This window comes from Apteryx rowi, unplaced genomic scaffold (genome assembly GCF_003343035.1).
Source record: "Apteryx rowi isolate R43461 unplaced genomic scaffold, aptRow1 scaffold_801, whole genome shotgun sequence".
NCBI classification, from domain to species: Eukaryota; Metazoa; Chordata; class Aves; order Apterygiformes; family Apterygidae; genus Apteryx; species Apteryx rowi.
Window position 1 is genome coordinate 25,065 of NW_020451096.1, and position 22,177 is coordinate 47,241.

The 22,177-nt window shown below is 38.9% G+C and overlaps 1 protein-coding gene across 1 annotated transcript in view; it reads left to right on the forward strand.

Moving 5' to 3' along the window:
• LOC112977179 (amyloid-beta A4 protein) overlaps positions 1-22,177 on the forward strand; it is a 64,875-nt gene that overhangs the window by 21,589 nt on the left and 21,109 nt on the right. The window contains exons 5-6 of the mRNA XM_026089222.1: positions 14,378-14,599; positions 20,497-20,550. Of these exons, the coding sequence (XP_025945007.1) occupies positions 14,378-14,599; positions 20,497-20,550 (276 nt within the window). The remainder of the gene's footprint in view (positions 1-14,377; positions 14,600-20,496; positions 20,551-22,177) is intronic.

Sequence of the window (22,177 nt, forward strand, 5' to 3'; positions counted from 1 at the left end):
AGTTCTCAGTATCTCCTTTTCCTGTAACTAATATACTTGCTGCCTTAAGATTTAGATGAAGGGTGAGAAAGCCCCCTTCCAGATGATACTAATATCATTGAAGGGATGCGTAGGATTTCTGCATCTTTATTTCAAGTTGTGTTGCCGTATAGAGGTATCAGAATAATAAAGGCAACTTGACATACATTAGATGTGTCAATAGCTTGTTAGAATGATGTTATAGTGTTACATATGGCATTGATATAGTATAGAATGGCTTATATGTAGTTCATATCAAGTAAGAACAATATTTATCGTATGACTAATTTTCAGTATGTTAGACCAGAAAATATTTAGAAGATTCTTGAGATTGCTTGTTGGGCAAGGAGACTGCAGTTAGAAATTGGGAAAGGAGCTGTAGTCTTCCTGCAAGACTTACAGTTAAAAGTACGGGCAATAGTTGTTTTTTGCAATTAATATCATATATCAGGGAGGTTATAATGCCTTATGTTTTTTGTTGAAGAAAAACAGAGATGTCAAAATATGGGTGAATGAATAAGCACTGTAGGCCTTACCTGTACTGGGATGGACGTAGTCAGTGAATTGGCATAGACAAATATGAGGAATTGTCATCAATTGTCCTCATCCTAATGATTCTTAGGGTTTTGCTTCAATTGACAAACCTGCTCAGTTCAGTCAATGTAAATCCTCCTGCATCTGTCTACACTAGCATTTAGACTTGCACAGGAGTATGCTTTGGCAACGAATGCCTACGTCATCCCTATTTACTGTGTTGTTCTGAGATAGGCCCAGGGAGAGGTTAACTTGGTTGTTGATTTGAGGCAGTTTCTAGGACTAGATGAAGATGCAGAGAAACACATTGAGGACTGGGAAACTAGAGATGTAGAGCTGTTTTTCTGAAGCAATTCTTCTCTGTTTCTAGTTATCCATACTTTACAGTCAGTATTTCCTTTTATTTTTTTAAAGGACACAACTAGAGTTGAACTTTTTACCCAGGATAAAATAAACAGTCACAAATCCAGTGTACATCTGCAGTTGTTATAAAAAACTGTAGTTGAGAAAAGTTGGACTAGTCCTGCTAAATTTTAATACTTTCTACGATTCAGGAGGTCAGGTCTGTCATGTGGAATTTTAGTTTCTGAATTGCCCCAGGTGCTTGGTTGGTACTTCAGGAAGAGTGCCTTCCATTTGGGATGCAAGGCAATGTCATCTTTGCCAAATTCTAGGTGTTAAGTTTCCACTCTGTAAAAAGTTTCCACCCTGTATAACTGCCGCATTTTTTGTGGCAGCAATTCTTCCATTTGGATTTCATGGGTATATCTACACCATACAGAAATTTTTCAGTGAACTCTAGTAAACAGATTTTCTGGAAGCAGTACAATTATGTGCAGGTCTTACCCTAATGTACTGTGAATTCTAGCTTCTAGTTTTCAGGACATAGTTTAGGTGTGTCTGCTGTATCATATTGGCTTTCTGTTCCTCCCGTTCTGCTCTGCCTCCGTTGCCCGGAAGGATAACGTGACTGGAGCAAGCAGTCTCAAGAAGCCTTCAGAGAACGTGTATTCGCACAGGTACCCAGGTTAACTTCCAGCAATAACCGTGCCTGTGTTTTCTCCCCATAATTGATTTGACATATTTGTGCATATCCAGTAACCTTAGTTTTCCAAAGAAAACTTTGAATTTTCTGTGATGCAGTTATTTACCTTTAATCTTCTCCCTTAAAGCCCCATAGCATTCAATTGAATAGATGAATTTTTGGAACTCTAGCAAAAAATATATTGCTGGGTCACCATGGTTAAAAATATCAGTTCTCCTATAAAAGCAAGCAAATTCTATGTTAAGCCTTAAACACTGTTTAAATAGTTTTTGTATGCTTAAATACTGATGTGATATGATCCAGGTGAACTGTCTGATAAGCAATTAAGACATCTTCCACCCAAGGGCATTGCTTTTGATAATATTTGGCTAGTTTATATATACTTCAGCTTTTTTTTTCCTTTTTTTTTTTTTTTTAGTTTTTTTTATATCATCATAGGCTTACAGTGTTTACTGTGCCACCGGTTTTGCCATTTTGTCTTCTGTATAGAGTACTTCCCTTTTGATTTAAATACCACAATAAGATACAACGGAGCTATTTGTTGGAGCAGGGTGATGTATTCTGTTTTTAACGGGGGGTCAAACAATGTCCTTCCTTACTCTGCTATATTTTAATAGGCAAAGATGGTTGGCGGCTGGAATGACAGTTATATGTTGCTGCAGGCTTTGTAAATTCTGCACATCATTAGGCAGCTTTGAAGAGGTGAGAAACCTGTTGTTTCTCCAGGTTGGAGGCTCAGTTCTGCGTGCTAGTAAAAAGATCTTTTGCTGCAGATTAAAAAAAAGTCCTAGATATCGATGCAACATTTTCCTCTTCCAAGCATCTCTTATTTTCTGTCCAGATTATTTGACTGTCATAGATAATTAGGCAGAGAATAGTAGATGATTAAAATAGATGTAAATACACTTCACTGACACTAACGTTTTCAAATGCTTTCATTACTAGCGTACTATATCCTCCCCATCTTTTGTAGCTAAATGGTCTATTGTATCTTGCCCTGAGCACTACTGTTCTTTAGGAAAGATATGAATCCTGATTTTTGTGTGCACAAGCCTTCTTTTAATCTCATAAATATTGTGAACATGATTTTAGACAAGAAAAGAACAAGCTTTCTGCAGATCTGCAGATACTGTGAAAGGGATGAATGGCTTCACGTGTCTTTGGATCTGTTGGGAAGGGGTGTTTTTTTAATCAGGAAAAGATGTGGGACATCTTTCTTTTCATCTGCTTTTCAGAAATTTAATCAGAATTAGAAGATCTCACAAAATTTGTTATGACAGTATTTTTCCTTTGGTTTGAAAAAGTTGTTTCATTTGCACCTTTGAGGAAATCTGGTCTAGTGGTTCAGGTGCTAGAATTGGAAACCAGGAGCTTCTGATAATTATTGACTTGTAGATTATAAACAAAGTATTCATATTCTGGACATCCACTATTCCAGTGAATATTTAAATGTTTCATTCTAAATAGTGCATCTTTTAGCAGGGGAAATTAAAAGCTCAATTTTCAGTAGGAGCTAATAGCTAGAGGGCACTCTCTGCTGCCCTGGCAAATCTGGCTTGAAGTCTCTAATCTGTATTCTTTCTAGTTCTCTTACTCTAGCCCAAGTATTTTTTCATATATGCTTCTCCTTAAATAGGAAATTATCATCCCTGCTGCAGGTCCCACAGGGAGTTTGTGAATGAGAGAAAATGCTGGAATCACAGTGGCAACAGATTTAGTCTGGAACTGTGTCTGTTTCACAGCTTTTTTTTTTTTTTTTTTAATACACCATTTTAGATGAGTGTACAGATGAGCTTGTGCAGGACGGATTTTCACTCTGGAGTTAAATTAAAACCACACTGAACTTTGAAGAGTTGCCTGCTGATAGTTTGTATTCTCTCCTGTTTTTCCTTGTTTGGTTGTACACATGGAAAAGTGTGGATTTCATTAGGATTTTGGTTCCAACTTTCCAACCCTTTCACATGCCGTGTTCTGATGTCTTTCAGACAAGAGGCTGAGGAATTCTGCTTTGGAGACCATTGTTTCTCTTGGTAGAGGGGTTACAATTGTATGCAAGTGTCTAACATATTATTTTAAATGAATGCACTGGATATGTTTTGTTTTAAAAAGCATCGTTGGTCATGATTACCTCAGAGTTACATATGTTCATAAACGTGTTTGATTTGATTTGCTACTCTATTCTCTCTTTGGTGTAAGTAAAAAGAGAAGCTGGAGCACTTGTTTTTGAGAGGATACAGATAAAATACATGGTGGTACTGACATTTTTCTCACGTGGCCTTAACCTGGTGCCTTTTTTTTTTAAAGTCTGGTTTTACTGTTCTGTGCAGCAGTATGGCTTCTCTCAGCCTCTCTTTTGTAGTCCCTAGTAATTGCTTCTGCCACTATACTTAAGGAATTAATGAGCTAGCTTATCTTGTGCCAGATTTAAAATGTTGCTCTTTTATTGGATGGATAACAAAAGTCCGAAAAAATCTTGAAGTTCTCCAGCTTGCAAATATGATCTGAAGGAAGGTTAGCTTAGAAGAGCTTGACTTTCTGTGAATGTGTAGCTTTCAGTCAGGTGGAGAGGGACTCGTTCAGTGAAATATTACCCACTTACGGAAATTCCATTACTTTTTGTTACAGAGAGTTTTTTGGTGCACTGAATATATGTATACCTTTACTTAGAAATGTGTATGTCTAAAGCAGGTAAAAGGTATATTTGAGAAGCTTGATGCAGAGAGCCCACAGTTAAGCCAAAAAGGAATGGTTTGGGGAGACGCTAAAGCTTCCTTGTGCTCTTCTGCCCCAACCTTTACCAGTTAGTGGGGACGGGGACACCTCAGCCAAACCCCTCTCCCTGCTGTCTTAAATCAAGTTCCTGATGTTGGTATCCGTCAGCACCGAAGCAGCCCAAAATCATAGGAGTATAAACAATGCAACAGCAGCTTCCAGTTCATACTAACTGTTGAATGATGGGTTTTCTTTCATAACTACCTGGTGTAAAAAAACAGTTCTGTCATTCTGCATAATTCAGTCTGAGATTAAATTCCTAATAGGAAATGTTAGATTGTAAAAGAAGCAAATTAATGTTCTTAGAGTTGGGCACCCATTTTCCTGTGCTAGCAAACTGTTACGTGTCCGCTGATCATCAGTCCCAGGCTGTCAGCACAAGCCAGGTGCACTCAATATGTGGTTTATAGAGCTAGCGCTGCAGTCACTGCTCCCCGAACAAGTCTCTGGTCTTCTCATCCAGAGGAATTTAAACACTGGAGTCTGAAGTGTGTAACAGTGGTCGGGCATCCTGAGGTGCAGGATACACGGGGCCTCTAATGCCAGTGACGTGCTAAGTTTTCTTTTACTCGGGCATAACTTGCTGTTCAGGTGGGCTCCAAGAAAATGCTTCGGTGCTTATTACAGTCAAGAATATCTGATCTATTCTTGCTAGACATGTTCTTCTTATAAGGATAAAGAAGGAAAAGAATTACTGAGGATGTATGATTTTACAGAATAGCTGGATTGATGGAAACATTGCAATAATCTCCTAACAGTCAGTTCCCATGCACATGGGGTTACAAATGAAGCAATTTTTCATCAGCACAGCTTTCTCCTGCTGTGAGATTCTCATATGCCCAATTTAATTGAAAAATATATTTTCTTGAGTAGCGCTAGCTAGGTGGAGATTCCGGTCCTTTCACTGTTCTGCTCCCTGCTATTAAATCATGTATATGAAAAATGGCAAAGAAGCCGTCAAAATAAGACATGTTACCCCTTAATGTATATTTTTGCTATACATAATGAACGTGTCTCAAGAATACTCGGATAACCCAGGATACATTTGGCCTGTCAAGTGCTAAAGCTGCAGTTAATAAATAGCCAAAATGTATTTTGTCTGAGGCAGATGCTGCAGAGTTCAATTTTGGTGAATTCTGATTTAAATTAGTACAAGTGAGTCAAATCTAAAATGCAATTCTGTGATGAGGAGAATCAGGTGCAATAAATTAAAACTTGTAAATTTTCGTATTTATATATACACATATATATATATATATACACACACACACTTGTGGATTATTTAGTTCCCTACATACCCCCTAATGGTTCCCTAAATAATAAAAATAGTTCCCTAGCTGCCTCAGAGTTCAGTACACGTCAAAAAATCATGTGGGATTTGTACTTGGACCTTCAGAAATATATTTAGAAAATGATGAGTAATTGACTTCTTTCAGGTGTTGGAAACAGGAAGAGTTTTAAGTTTTGGTGTGGTTTTGGATTTTACTGTGTATTATAAGGTCGACAGGTAACTGTGATCGTTTTTATCAGTATAGAAAATGAGACAATAAAATTCCATAGAAGTTTTGAAGAAGTTTTTTTAAATGCTTTTTATGTAGGGCAGTTTCAGCTTTAATACTAATAACCTGCTTATCTGGGATGAAAACTTACATAGCTTTTCCCCACCTCTCATAGGACTGATGGAGAATAATAATGAATGCTTATTAATGTTACAGAAAAAGCGATGGGATTTTGGGGTGGAGGGTGTTTATGTGTTTTAATTTAGACTCTTTCACCTACTTTGAAGCATTTAGTGGTATTTTCACTTGGAGTTAAATACAGAGTTAAATTTAAACTTCAGGATTTTAACACAGTGCTCTGTGTGGATTGGAATGATGGCATACGGTGTATTTTTCCTGATTACAGTATGGAGTTACAGTATTTTTGCCCAAGCATTTTTTAATACTTCTTTGCTTAGCTTGATGCTAGGTTGCCATCCTCTTCCTGAAGAGGAACTTGCTGTCCTGAAGAAGTTGCACTTTTTCAATAGGTAATGGACAGTACAGTATGCTAACTTACAGCATCACCGCCAGGGCAGTAGCTGAAGGGTTTTTTTAATGAGACGTGTGTGTGTGTGTGTCTCTCTCTCTCTCTCTCTCTCTTTTGACAATTCTTCCCATTGAAGCAGAAACTGGGAATTTTATTGCTCAGTCTTACCTAGAAGAATGTTCTGAAGAATTTTTGTCAATATTTCAGACTAGTCCCCTTCCCCCAAGCATCTGAGGTGTGAATAAATTCTTACACAAGGAAAACTATGAACATTTTGTCCCAGGCTTCGAATATGTCTCTTAAGTAATATAAACTTCAAGGTTTGAGGAAACTAAGTATTTCATGAAGAACGGTTAGAGTTGTATAGAGCAGAAGGTGATTGTCTCTAGAAGTGTTTTAGTTATACTGTACACCCAGTAAAGGAGGGAAAGTATTTTGTGATTGGAAAGGAGAAAGAAGAAGAGATGTCAGTATTTAAATTACAGTAAAGAAAAAACTTTTAGCTACAATTGACAACTAAATTGCCTCTCTTTTGCTCAAGTGGTTTTACTGTTATGTAAATACTGTTTAATTTGAATCTTCTTTTCCACAATTGGCACTTTACTGGAGAGGGACAGAACATGGTATCTTTTCTGTTAAGAATCTATAATCTCTCCCCAGCAGCTGTAAGTGATAACTGACTTAGGTGAATGGTTTTCTTTACCCCAAGATTATATACGTTTGCACTTGTAATAGTTTCTCACAGTGCCATGTTGGGGTTTTTTTTGCTGTTTCTCCTTTATCTTACTAAAGTTTGCTTTGGGGGCAGAGGGAATATGTCTAGAACTTAGAGATCCTAAAGTTGAAAAAGTTGCTCTCAGTGTACAAATAACTACATTTCATTCAGAATTTTTACCCAAAAGTGATGATAAAGTTGTGGTTTTTTTCTATTTTTATGTGTTAGAAGGATGTTCACTTTTAATAGGTTCCAAGTATTACAGCTGCTCTGAAGTTCAGAGGTGTATTTCTCTCAAAGCTTTGGTTCTAAGGCTATAGGATATTAGCTAAGGCTAGAGGGTAGTTGTTATTATTTTATTTCTAGGAAAAAATTCTTAAGTTTACTATTTTATTATACCTTAAATGCTCATTTTCCTAGAACTTGAAAAAACAGAAGTCTTGTCACCTTATTGAACAAGATTTTCATTAGCATAAGAAATCTCTGAAGTCTGCAAAGCTACTGCTGCTACCTACTCTTGCCCTAGTGGTGATGTCTCTTAAGGAAAGAAAATAAGAACTGTGAAATATTATTTTTCCATGGTTCTTGCTCTTTAAGTCTCAGCTCCACATTGAGAGAGAGACATACTGCACCATAAAAGCTTCCAAATTAGCAGACCTGTGGTGTAATAGCACAGGCTAACCATGAGATGGGAAGAAGCTTAACTCTGATGAGTTGATCACATTTCTCTGCCAATACGAATCTGAATGTTGCAGATTGGGCTCATTTCCAGTACTTCACAGTGATGATGTAGATGGCTCTTTTATCACCATCTTCAAAGCACGCAGGCGACAGAGCCGCTCTTGCACCTTCCTGGAGACAGGTCACTTCCAATAAAGTTCTCATCAGAGTTGCTCTCCAAATTGTATTTGACTTACACTGTAAAAATGAATTAGTTCAACACTGAATACCACATAATTGTATTTCGTACCTTAATAATGTTATAATGATGACACTTAGTAGTATGTGACATTATAATCTTGTAATACTTGATGCAGCAAAACACCTTAGAAATTGATTTTATAAAGTATATGTTTGGAATTGAGCAGAGCTTAACCCTTTTTGCTTAAATGCAGAATTCAATGAGATTAAATTTAAGCTCACGCTTACAATTTCCTCTGACTTGGGCAGGGACTGGAGGAAATTCCCCATGTATTTTTTGGCATATTCCTTTCTTTCACCTCAGAGGAGGAAATATCATTTGGTGTAAAAAGTTATGTATATGAAACCCACAGGATATACAAGTGACTTAACCTACCTCCCTGACTTTATAGAATTTGCATTCATCACAGGTGTGGAAAGCACTTTGAACCAAAAAAGTCACCCTTTTTAAAATCTTTACCTGCAATACTAACACTTAGTATTCCGGAGTTTCCTACACAAACACTTACTTACAACACATGTCAGTGAAAATGACTTATGCAGAAATACACGGGCTTTCTGAATGTGAAAAACATGTATTTATTTGCACCAAGCTTGTGAAAGTGAAACTAGTATAACTATTGGTTAGAGGTATGCTGTCATTTTATATAGGTATAAATTTTATTTTATATATATATATATTATATGTGCTATGTATAAATATATATAATATAAAAATGTATATTATAAATTTTTATATGAAGTATATAATTTATGTATAAAATTTATATGATATATATGAGCCCTAATATAGAGTCAGATACATGGGAAAATATTGTTTTGTTTTGTTTTAAAAAAAAAGCTTACTTCATTCACCAAGGCAAAGCCATTAGGGAGGCCTTGTTTTTATATTTACCAGTTTGAGGTTTTTTGACTCATACAGTTGCCAAGATGCAGCCGTTCAAATTTCCTTAAAACCTGACTACATTACGTCAGCACAACTCCTTTGGACACGTGCTCCTATTGAAGATTATAAAACTACTACATACTGATTTAGCCCATAAGATAGGCATACATCTGAAAGCAGCAGAGTTACTGTGTCTAACATGTTACTATTTACCAGGTGTACTGTAAGAAACTATTGTGTAGATGTTCTTAGCAAAACTTAATTGTAACATAAAACATTTGCATGATTTAAACTGTCTTCAAACTGGTATAAGCTAATCTCTGTGCACGTGCAAATGAAGCAATCAGTATGACTCAACTGCTCTGCAAGTTCTGCCATCGAGAAGAATGAGGAGGTTGCTGACACTTTTTAATTTGTCATTTTGAAAGCATATGCTCAAAAGCGACCACAACTTTGGGAAAAACATGTGTTCAGTTCAGACTGAATAGTGACTGATAAGATAATCACTACAAGGCAATAAGACTGTCTGCATTTGTAACAATTTATTTGAATTGGTTCCCAAACCTATTTTGTTAAATCAATATATATTCTATCACGTAGATGTGGCTTTAGAAAGGAGGTTTGGTGTTGGGATTAAACTATGGCATGTAATTTGATGGGGTCTTAACTACTACGCAGAAGAGGTGTTTTGGGTGCATTTTGTTTCCTAATAGTGTATAAGACCTTTAAATTAAAGAAAAATGCTCTGTTGATTTATAGAACTTCTAAAAGTTATAACTCCTAATTTTAAAGCTGCTTTTTAAGTAAATTCGAAAATCCTGCACAGGGTAGGGATAGCAGAGCTTTTCATCTGGTAGATAGGCTCCTTAGAAAGAAAACACAACAAACTCCTAAACTTAGATATTATAATTAGTTTTGGAAATGTTAAATAATGAACTACTACACTAAATAAAAATGATGATTTGAAAGATAGCTAATGGACTGCTGGCATTCCAGAGCAGCAAGTAAAGCTGTTCTATATTAAACTTCTGCCATTATAGCTGCATCAGTTAAGTATTGGGGTAAGCATGCCAGACTCTGCCGATGTTGCTTGCCAATACAAAGCAGATAGTTAGTTAAAAAATAACATGTTTTTTGCTATTCTAAGACTCCATCACTTTGAATAGGATTTGTCACAATGTCTTTGCCAGTACATGATTTAGGAGCACTGTAGATGAACTGCTCTTAGCAGTCAAGGGTCCACCAGCAGCTTTTGTAGCAGATTTTCATTCTCTTCCTCTGCTCCTCCTTTGCTTTCTGCTCTGTATGTCTCTTTACCACAGAGACAGTAGTCTGAAAGGAGTTTGTAGTGGTATTACCCTTCTGTCTACTTTCCCAAACCTATTTTACTTAAGTATTTCTACATGTTTTTTTCAGTAGTGATAAACTGTGGGGAAATGCCCACAGTGAGACAAAAGATGAGTGAAAATTCTTTGGAGATGATGAAGATAAATCTGAGAAATGTGTAGTAAAATCCCAGAAGTGAGCTTCTCATCCTGAGAAAGAAAGGGTTTGGGTGCCTAAAGGAGGATTTGTTGTAAGCCGGGGGGGATGTCCTGTTTGTAAAGTGATTGTGCACCCGCACACCAAATCCAGAGCTGCTGGGAGATCTGTGGTCCAAACTGAATGTGGATTATTCCCAAGGTCATGGTTACTTTTGAACGCACCCTCTCAAAATGACAAGAAGTTTAAAGATCCTCCATATTCTTCTTGATGGCAGCACTTGCAGCATGTTACAAGGAGATAATGAGCCAAGCAACGACAACAGTTACAGAGGAACAAGTCTATTATGGGAAAATTGTCATAGGGTTTTTGGCCTGTTGGTTTGGTATGAGATGAAATCTTGAAGAGCAGCCTAGAATATATCTATTTTCAGCCCCTTATAATGAAGACATTTGCCCGACAAAGAAACCCCCTGAAATAGTTTTGAATGCACATGCTGGCCTCCAGCAGTACTCCCTGCTCATTTAGAGAATTGTCTTTTGCAGGGTGGGGAGATTGAATTGGTAACTGTGATAAATGGAGGGAATACTCAACTGATGAGTAACGGTGAGGCTGTATGGCTTTCCGTTAGTGTAACTGATGATTGAAGTAGCTAACAATGCTCTGAACAAAATCAACACTGAAAATTTGATCTTGGAATTTGCCAGCTAGTATCAATAACCGGAAATCCTAGAGCAAACTTTTTTAGCAGTTTTCAGATTGGAACAATTGTTTGCAAATCAATTGCTCGGTGCAGACACAGATGCCTTGATCTGATGGGCTTGAGCACAGTTTATCAGCCAGGAGCTTGTAACATCTCAGTACAGTTCAGTTTCTGATTCATCACGTCAGATGGGCTGATTCATTTTGGCCGTTGTTTCCCCTCTTGTAAAAATGGATGTGATCATAATCTGCTCATTGTAATACGTGCCTGCCTTGCTTGAGCTATTGTGTGGGTCAGTTAATGTCTGCGTTGTGCACAGCAGCTGAGCAGGGAAACAAAGGGACCTGCAAGTCCTGGTGACGGCATTCTCCGTTTGGTGGTATTGAGCATCTCTATGTATGTGTCCTCCCCAGTGTCTAATAATTTTGATACATCCACAGTACCGTGATGTTAGTCTTGTGCCCATCTCTGTCAGCCTGGTGGGCTCGGCTGTGCCTGCCTCATGCTGCCTTCGCCTTCCTCCCCATGGCGCTCACCTTCCTCCCCAGTGCCATGCCAGCCCCGGGCTCTCCTCACCCTCGGGAGGACAGGCCCCTTCTCCCTCTGTCCCTACGCAGCAGCACTTGGCACTTTCCAAGGGACTGGAGCCATCCCGCAGGTAACACTGTGCGCGAACAGGGTGAGGGTGGGCAGGGAATCCCTGGCGGTGGTGGGGGATTGATGGGCAGGGGGGCACGGCATCTTCAGCACAGCTCCATGCCGCAGCCACCATGGTCTGCCCCGGGCTACTACGCAGTCTCCAGGGACTGGGAGGATGGCAGGAATGAGGAGAATTGTCCCCCAAAACCCTTCTAGTTCCTCTGTCAAAAAGACTTGCAGGTATCAGGATGCTTAGTGGTTCTGTGATAATCACTTTCCTATGATTTATGGTGACTTTTTATCATAATGTATTCAGATTTTTATCATAACATATTTGGATGGTGTCATCTGTGACTACCTGCTAGGCAGCTGGCACTTCAGAAACCAGCCTTCTTACTCAGGCCACTAATATTCAGCTCCTTTTTGTAAAGTCTTGTCGTCCGTACCTAATAAGAATTAACATCTGTAATGTGATACAATGTCTGCTCAGAATATTGAGTTGCTTTGGCTGTCTCTTCTCTGCTATAAGGAGACACTTTAATTTGATAAAGGATTAATGCAAGTGCACTGGGGAGAAAAAATTTGAACCTGCCTCCTGTGGTAGATTTATTATGTATCTTATAATACTGTTTTCAATAAAATGAACACAAAGGGAAAAACAATTCAGTATTACACAGGCTTTCTATGCTGTCCCGGTAAGTCATTTTAATGAACAAATTAAATGACAAAATTGACTTTTCTGTACATATTAACAGTGAAATTGGCTTACTGTCTACTAATGCAAGTACTGTTTAAACAGGAAAGGCTGGTTTTAGACATCATTTGACAAGATTTAAGACCTTTATGTCATATTGGCCTCAGGGCTGGGGTAGGAACTTTTGTTTTGTTTTGATGTCCTGGCTTCAGTGCAGTAATAGGGCAGCACAGAGCCATGTTAACTTATCTCATTAACAGATGGTCTTTAAGAGACCTATTGCAGAGCAGAGCCGTAATTCATCCTCATTGATGAAGGCATTGAAGCAGAGCCAGCTCCAGTGCTTCTGTGTTGGGGGGATCCTCTCTGAGGACCGCTGCGCAGGTGTGGGGTACTTCCATGGTGCTGTGCTGTGGTGTTGGGCTGGGTGTTAGCATGTGTGCTGCTGTGGTAAGCTCAGGAGGGAAATAAGACTCAAAGATGTTACTGAGGGTTAGAAGGTTTTGGCAGGACTGGACCTCGCTATCCTTGAAGTAAGAGCTACCCTTCACAGAAACTAGGAAGCCTCAAAGCTGGTAGGTTTGGAAACGTAGACTCAGTTCCTCACGGTTGATACAGGGAAATAAGTGAGCTCCTACAGAGTGGCACAAAGGACCTAGCAGCAGCATGGGGTTTCCTGACCCTGAATTGCTGCAGGTTTCAGATGGAGGTTTGATGCAGTGACAGTCAGTAGGTCATTAATGAAGTGGAAAAAGAAGCCAGTCTTCTGGCTGAAGAAGACTGAAGAATGAAAGCTTTTGTATCATCAGCTGGTGTGTGCTTGCGCACACACATGTATGTGTGCAAGCAGTTGCACTCAGTAGCATAATCTTTACAGTTTTGAGTCTAAACTGTTTAGCACTGTAAAGCCTGAGTACTAAGTACCTTGGCACATTATTAGCAATTCTTTGCTAGCTTCCTCATTGCAATTGCTTTCTTACTTAAATGTACCCTCCTGTGCCAAGTTCCCTAAAAGTTACATGCAGATAATGCCTTGCCTCTACCAAGAAAAAATATCAGCAAAGAGGGGACTCAAGAGTGGAGGAACTTTGTCATGGGGAGTTGCAATAATGAAGCACACAATCTCCTAGCTTATTTTTTAACACTGAATTGGGCAGTGTGTCCCATATACCTGATGAAGTTGAAAAATGCTTTTATTACTCTCACCTTGTTCTAGTGCAAAAAAAAAAAATTCCTATGTAATATTGCACAGCTTTAGGTCCTGGTTGCTTGTAAAATGTTTTGCAGAGAATTTAATGTAATATTTTACTTAGCTGTTTTATTCTGCCTGTTGTATAAACCTGAATTTAGGTTAATACTACATATTTATATCACAGATGTTTACTGCTTAAGATTGTTGGAAAATAACTACTTCAGTATTTTGGCTAAGGTATATATATTAAGAGAGCAAATGTTTCTTCAAATTCAGTTTGTTATAGTAAGCCCAATTTCATACAGTAAGTTCTGTGGTGACTTAGGATTCAAGAGCAATGATGAGCTATGATAGTCAGCATTTAAGAGGAACAGGAAAGAAAAAAGACATTTCTTCCTGTGGGTTTCTTGTATGTTAACTTACAGCAGTATGCTGGGAATTGATTTGTGCTTCTTTTAAAAGTGGTTGTGAAAAATCCAGGGACTCATAAAGCAAAGACCCGTAATCTGTGGTGATATGTGGGTAGAAAACAGTATTGAACATTTCTGGTTGATATTTTAAAAAAAATGCCTTACTGCTTTAGCAGCAGTGCTCATCACAGAATTTTGACTATCCCAAACCTCTACATTTTTCTTTTTCATAAAAAAATAGAATCTCTTAATGGTAAATTTCTTCTATCATAGCACTGGAAAGGGGTCCTCAAAACCACAAGCTCTTTTAGTTAGTTTCTATGTTCTTTTCCTTGCAGATGAATTGCTTCAAAAAGAGCAAAACTACTCTGATGACGTTTTGGCCAATATGATCAGTGAACCCAGAATCAGCTATGGAAATGATGCTCTCATGCCTTCATTAACTGAAACTAAGACCACAGTTGAACTTCTTCCAGTGGATGGAGAGTTCAGCCTAGATGACCTTCAGCCATGGCATCCCTTTGGTGTTGATTCTGTTCCAGCCAATACTGAAAATGAAGGTATGTACAATTGGGGTAGAAACCCCAGATTAATCTGAATTGACTTTTGTGATTCCTTTTTCACTTAGTTCCCTGAAAATTGGCGTCTTTCTGATATAAGCAGGGTAGAGGTCTAAAATGTAAATTTAGAACTGGTCTGCCGCATCTGCTGTGCTTCTTTAATTAAACAGAGTCCGGACTAAAATTTTGAATTTAGATGCATAATAAATTTCAGTATTGAACTTACTTCTCTTTAGAAACAAAGCAAAATAAATTCCAACAAATTGCGGGTGAGAGTCCTATAAAATACATGGTGATGAGTTAAGGGAGATAGGTTGGCAGATTTGTGCAAACACAGAATGAGTGTTTAATTAAGAAAGAGCTCTTTAATTGCTGGCATGAAAAGGATTACAGAGCCAGTACAATCCCAGCATATGAGTTATGTTTATTTTTGTTGTTGGCTGGAATGTACTGCAGATATGTTCCTCTTGCATATCTGCACTGCAACTGGCTAGTGAAAACTTTTTTCCTAAGGAGTACTTTATGTTGCTTATGGAATAATTAATTGAAGAGACTGCATGATATTTTAATAATTTATATATAATCTGGAATTGGTAGTTCACTTAGGTGCCTGAGCCAATTAATCAGAAACTTAAGGGACTTTGGTCATGTCATCAAGTTCCTTCCCTTGTGTTTGCTTTCCTATATCAGTTCAACTCCACCATCATTACTGATAAGGTAATCCCAAAAATGAAGGTTTATTACAGGAAAGGAGTGGTGGTTTCACAAAGCCTGGAGCTACAGAAGTCTTGTTGCATGCAAATTTCTGTTTTGCAAATCAAGTGCCTTGTGAAACAGAAGAACGCAGACGTTAACGTCTTCCAGAAATCTTTTGAAACCACTGGCTTAGGCTAAACCTGCTCTTAGAATGAATTTTGAGCACATTAAGCCATTCTCTGTGACTTAGTACTCCCTTTTAGTCTCACTCTGACACGACAGTTGAGTGACTATGGGAGCTGGGTGCTTGGGAGACAAAACGTGGGGCATGGACATAGACATGGCCATGAACTCGTCAGGCCCAGTGTTGGTACTGGGTGAAGTCAGTGGAGTCGAGAGCAATTCTGTGATTGAGCTGAGCCATCCCCAGAGGTCAGAGAAGCCTGGGATCAGGCTAAAGACATGGCTAGGGACCTGAGCAAGGGTCAAAAAATCAATGAAATGAACGTGTACCAGGTCTGAGGGGGAGAGACTAAGGAGGAGTGGGGCCAAAATGAGAAAGCCACAGAGGCAAGGACTGCAGGTAGGGCCCAACAGAAAGAGCAAAGGAAGCTGGAGCAAACTTGGAAGGACTGGCCAGCAGCACGAACCAGAAGAAGGTAAATGGTGACACAGACTGAGATGTATTTGGAGCCCAGCCGCAGCCAAACTGATGCACTGAGCGGCCGAGAGCAGCTGTCTGGCTTGCATCAGGTACTGGCGAGCAGTGCAAGCTGCTGATCAGGCTGGCAGGCTGAATTTCAGTTTCCTGGGGAATCAGCTGTGGCTGGCTATTAAGTGTCGAGGCACTCTGCCAGGAGCAGGCCACAGTCCCTTTGGTGGTGTCTCTCCTGCAGGAATTTTCCTGTATGGCTCTCTGCAGCATTTCCCGTAGGTGGGGCCTACGGTGGATCTACTTCTTTACCCGCTGCCTGCTTTCATGAAACTCGTGGTGGGGGACTTTGAAGTCTGTCCTTTCAGCTTTCAAAATTTACTGATTTTAGTCACCAAGTTCAGAAGTGATTAGGTAGACAGGTGCACCCAGACATACACACATTTTAATCACACGAGCCTGTTTTTACTTGAGAAACTAGGCTACACCCAGAATTTGATAATGAAAGGCACATACTTTAATGTGACACTGAACTCCCATAGGCAAGTATGGGAGTGTGGTTGTCCTTTTAGAAGGTATGATAGAAAATAAGAAACAAAAACTCTTCTGCCTTGAATAGCATACTGTTTAATTATGAATCCTTGTTTATTTTTATGTGCTACGTTATTTATTGCAGCCTTTCTTAATGTTTACTGTGTGGACATTTTATAGCTGGTCATGGAGCCTTAAAGGATTTTTATTTATTTTTATATATATATAAAATGTATATATTTATATAGAGAGATATATATATCAGGATTATTTTTGCCATGAAGTTACTTCAGGCGAACAGGTCCATCAGGCTAGTCACTATTAATGTGCAAGTCCTGTATAGTTAGAATATAAATTATTTGATGACACAGACCTCTTCAAGTCTTTCTTGTTTCTACACTACTTCTCTGTCATCTGTCCAAACCACAGTCACAAATAACATTTGTAAGTGTTGTTAATATGGTCATATCTACAATACCTTCTTTCTCTCTTTAGATATCTTCTCTATTGTTACCTTTGCCCATAGTATCAAAGGGGAATTTCACAGCCTCATCTTTTTCCTTCTGTGTGTATTCCAGCTCTTTATTTCAGAAACCCAGAACTAACTATGCCTTTGTCTTCTGTTCCTATGCCTGTTTTCTTCCGTGGCCATGGCCTAATCCCAGGCTTCATCTAAATAGCTTCCAAAAACTGATGTCTCTCTTGTTATAATATGTTTTAAAAAGGAGGAAGAAGAAAATAATAAATGACACATTTTTTCTCTTTCTTTCTCTCCCTTCCTCTCCCTTTCTCCTTAGGGTCTCTTTGCATAGTCTGTTTTTCACACAGTAAGTTCCCCTTATACAGGCAAGGTTTTTCTATCCTATGCAGTACTGAGCAAGTCGTTGCTGTTTCTTAACAAATAACAGTTAATCAAAAAAGTGTAAGTTCAAAAATCATGCTATTTAGTGATTAATTGTTGCAGCATTAGTGATCATCAGTGTCTTTCTCTCCTGTGAGATGCTGAGCATGCCAGTAAAGTTCAGAGAACTGAGGATCTCAGCTCCCATTTACATGGGTAAGAGTAGAGGGTGCTCAGCACCATCAAGAAAATCAGAGCAGGTTCAAAGTGAAGGGCCTGGTATCTGGGGAATCTGCTGAGCAGTTGAAGCCCCAACAGTGAAGCCCTGACACTGCAGAAGTTGCTGGGAATTTTGCCAATGACTTACCTGGATTTAGTGATTTACCCTGCAGATAGCGTTAGCCTTAGTGATAAAGTATCTATCTTTTTCTAAAATAAGATTTTTATGAATGTATAGTGTTGCCATTATGATGTGGCCAGCTACTCCCTTCAACACTGTCCTTGGTCAGGTCAACATCATGTAGTTATCCTTGCCTGTTCATTTGTACCCATTTTTGAGCTTTTACGTTCCACTTTTTTTATTTTTTGAAAAGAAGAGCATTCGTACACATCCGCATTGCACTCTTCTTCAACCTGAAATGTATTAGCATAAGATATGAGATGGGATGCGTACCCTGCATGAAGCCTGCATGGTCGTGTCATGAAAAAAGCAGGTATATACCAATTTTAATTTCATGAGGCTAATTCTGTGTACGTGCTCACTTGTGCCTACTTGTGTGCACATGGAAGTGTGCTCAAGAGAAATGCAATGATTTTGGAGCAACAAAATGAATGCAGTTTTTAAAAAAGATTGTATCAATAATATCCTGTACGTCTTTTTGGAGATTTGCTTATTCATAAATGCTGTAACAGGTTTAAACTTCTCCCTTCTATATCACTGTTGTGAGGCAATGCGGTCCAGTGAGCAAGGCAGTGAGGAAGGCCACTGACAAGATTTTCAGAGTTAACTGTTAGTTGTGCGTACATCAATACAGGGGCAAGAGCAGGCAGGTTTTAAAATGAAGCTGAAGTTCAAAAAGTGACTGCTCAGCACTCTCTAGAAATCAGACCTCCTTTACATCATGCCATCTGTGGCATGCTGCACTGAGATAACCAGAATCACTGTTTGGTTTGAAAAACCCTTGGCTCTGAGCTTTTGTTCCCAGTTTTTATCCTGCGACTGGTGTGTGACCTTGAGCAGGTCGCATCACTTTTGTTTCTTTCTCCCAATTATGAAATGTGCCATTGATGTTTGCCTTCCTCCTGTGAAGTACTTTTAAAACTGTACATGACAGGAATAATTATTCATTGTTAATGCTTTCACCTAACTCCACAAAGAGTGCATTAGCCCTAGGTCAGGGCCGTGCTATATAACAGAAACTTCCCTCAGCCTTTTCTCCCTTCAGCTGCCCCCATTTTTCTTGCTACATATAACCTGCTCTCTCAGTTCTTTGTAGTTATTGGTGAAATCCTCTGCATGCCTCCTTGACTGTGACAGGGTTACAAAATGCTAAACAAGAAGGATATAAAACCCTTCAGCGGTCTAGGAAATAGGTAGCGGTGGGGTGGTGACAGGGGAGGGTTCTGCAGAGGCAGAATAGAAGGATGGTTTGGAGTTTTTTGATGCTTGTTTGTTTGTTCTCTTCAGTCTTTTTCACTGAAAATTACTGCTGACCTACCTAAGGGTTGGTGCCAATAATTTTGGGAAACCTAGTGGAAGACTTAAATAAGAAAATACTCAAAACTGTAGTTTTTAGTTAAGGATGGAAATTGTTTTTTGTATAGCACTGTGTAAGGAAAGCAATTACATGGTCAGCTAGTGCCACTCTGAACTGCTGTGAAGGAAAGTGGTTTGATGGCTTGTCTCCGCAGCACCAGGCCAGCAAGCTCTGTGAAAATTTTGTACTTCTGGAAACACAAGCAAGCCGGATGCCTGGATGTGCCTTTAACCTGCAGCTGCTATAAAGCTGGCTTAGTGCTTTCTTGCTGAGGCAGGAGCTATTGCAGTCAGCTCCTGGGTGCAAAGGATCGGGGTGCCACATAGACTCTCACTTATAAGCATGGCAGGTTGTTTGCCAGACCCATAGGAAGACTTAGTGACACAGGCTTCCTAAGGAGATGGTGAGGCCCCTTGCATCAATCAGCAGTAATCGTCAGGTTAGCATGATTTTCTGATACAGAATGCAGTGATCAGTTTTCTGTGTGAAAACTGTGATTTTTGTCAATTTTCTGCATGACTGTGGCTCACCTACTGCTGATTAGATGGTTCATATTTGGATCTAGAAATTCAAATGAGTGAGAGTACCTTATCTAAAAATTAGGTAATTCCAAGCTATGACATAATTTATTTACCAAAATTAATTTCTTTCTGACACTGACACTTCTAGCAAAAAGTAAATAAAAAAGGCAAAAGCATTGGAGCAAAAGAGAGAAACAACCAGGAAAAAAAGGGAGAAAGACTCTGAATGTTTTAGGCTGGTAAGGTCTTTGTATGGTAATACAAGGGTTTTAAAACTACTTATGATGTCCAGTTGGACTGGAAAGTTTCATTTCTCCTTTGCTCCCCTTTCAAAAATTGGAAGATGAATTTACTGTCTACAAATCAGAGCATACTGGAATGCAGTATTGATCATGTTTTTTAAATGTGCTGTACTTTTTTCAAGACATATAGCTAGTGTTTTAAAAAATCTCTATTGCAAGGGAAAGGAAGTCAAGCTTCAGTGGGTTTATAGGTCAACATTGACCAAAATTTGCTGCAAGAACTCATCATGTCAGTTCTTACTGCTAATTCTAATCAGAACACTGGAAGAGGTTTGCATGTAATGAGTGTAGGTTCACTGTATAGACAGGAATTCTTTGATCTCGATAGTTTCTCGTTTTAAGCAGGAACCAGAATATGATACAAAATTGATTGATGCATCAGCTGTGAAACTTTCCTTTTGAAGTTTTGCCCATCCCTTCCTTTCATTTCCAGGATTAACTGAAGGCAGATCTCTTTTAGCTGTTGCTTTTTATAACTTTGTTTATGCAGTATGTCTCTCCTGCACTGTCCCAACAGAAGAGCAGTTGACTTTATCATTTTGGGGGGTTTTGTTTATTTTTTATTTGCTTTTTTTTTTCTTTGCTGCACATGCCCAGTTGAGCCAGTTGATGCCCGCCCAGCTGCAGACAGAGGACTCACCACACGACCAGGTATATAACTTGCATGGCTTTTATCTAACCTGTTTTCCCAGCATGCCTGTGATTGGCTTGAGCTGAAATGATCGCCTTTTCTTTGGTATAACCCTCTGTTAAAATGTAATGCTATGTCATGAACCAGTAGCTGGTATTTCAGGGAAGAGTTCCCCCACAAAACCCCGTCAGCCTGTGTGCACTGTATTAAGGACATTCAGTACACGTACTTGGAAAAGGGAGTGGGACGCAGAGACCCAGAACTTACATCAACTTGTCATCCCTTGTAGCAAAAATGTTCTCCCTCTGGATTGAGTCATCATACAGACACCTCCAGACAGGTATTCATCCCATCCTAACATAGCGGTGATTATTTGCCCTGTGCAGATGCCTGTGTCTCCTCGTTGATTGCAGAGGAACAGTAGATGACTGGCTTGGGTTAAGCTGCAATCATTTAGAAAAAGTGAGGTGAATCCAGTTGTTGGAGGTATTCAGGGACAGGATCTCCTTTTTAATATGCCATTTGGCCCAATTTTCCAAAGCAAAAAATTGCTTTTTATATTATTTTTTTGCTTTTCAGACTGCTTTTCCCTCATCTCTGTTTAGGAATATCTAGAACTGGCTGGTTCCATTGAGAGCAACAACCTTTTCTTTAAGAAGCGATTACTCTCCAACACGTAATAAGATTAGATCAATTTATTTTGGAGTCAGAATGATTTCAGTGTCACACAATCTTTTTTTTTTTCCCAAGTCAGATAAAACTTGATCAATCTTTCCTCTTTTTCCTCTCATCTTGTCTTCCAAACTTCTGTCAGAAAACATGATGGGCCACACACTCCTGCTGTGTTTAAATCTTTCACATAACTCACCAGTATTAACTGAAGTACAGAAAATGCTACCATGGGAAGTAAAATATGTTATACCAATTGGGATATAGGTCAAGACTGGCCAGGTAATATGTTACTAGCATTGTTTTAGGAATTACGTGAGTTTAGAGTCTTGATTCATTCCACGAAGATAGCCTGCAAATGTTCTTGTAATGCTGGAGTTTTCTACCTTCTGGATTAGATTTCTTCCCCAAGGACAGTAGAAATGTCACTGCAAATGAAACACGTATGTGAAACATGAATGGGAAACACATTTAATCATAATTTTGTAATGTCAGTTCAGTCTGATAATTTTCTCGTCATATGTCAGTTTGTGATCATTAATCTTTTTAATTCAGTCTTCATGAAAAAACTCCTGTTTAAAGGCCTGTGTTTATTACTAAAGATTCCTTCTCCCTTCTCCCTTCTCCCTCCCCCCAAGTGAGGGAAATGGCTGGTATTACTTATCTGGAAAAAAAGATTTTCTAGTATTACTGCACACTCTATATTCAGAATGAAAGACTGGATTTTAGTGCGTTGTATCAGAGCTCTCCATTGATCAGTATAAAGAGTACCAAAAGTATGGCTAGCATAGGTCATGAGTGATCTTTGTGAATATATTCGATAGACTATTAGGAAAAGGTAAAAATGTTTTAACATGTGTCCTTTGGGGATTGAAATTTCCAATAGATAAAGGTAAATTTACACTATACAAACCATGAAATATTTCCTCAATTTTTTGCTCGAGTGCAGAAGTAGTACCGTCCAGTGGCCTTGGCAGC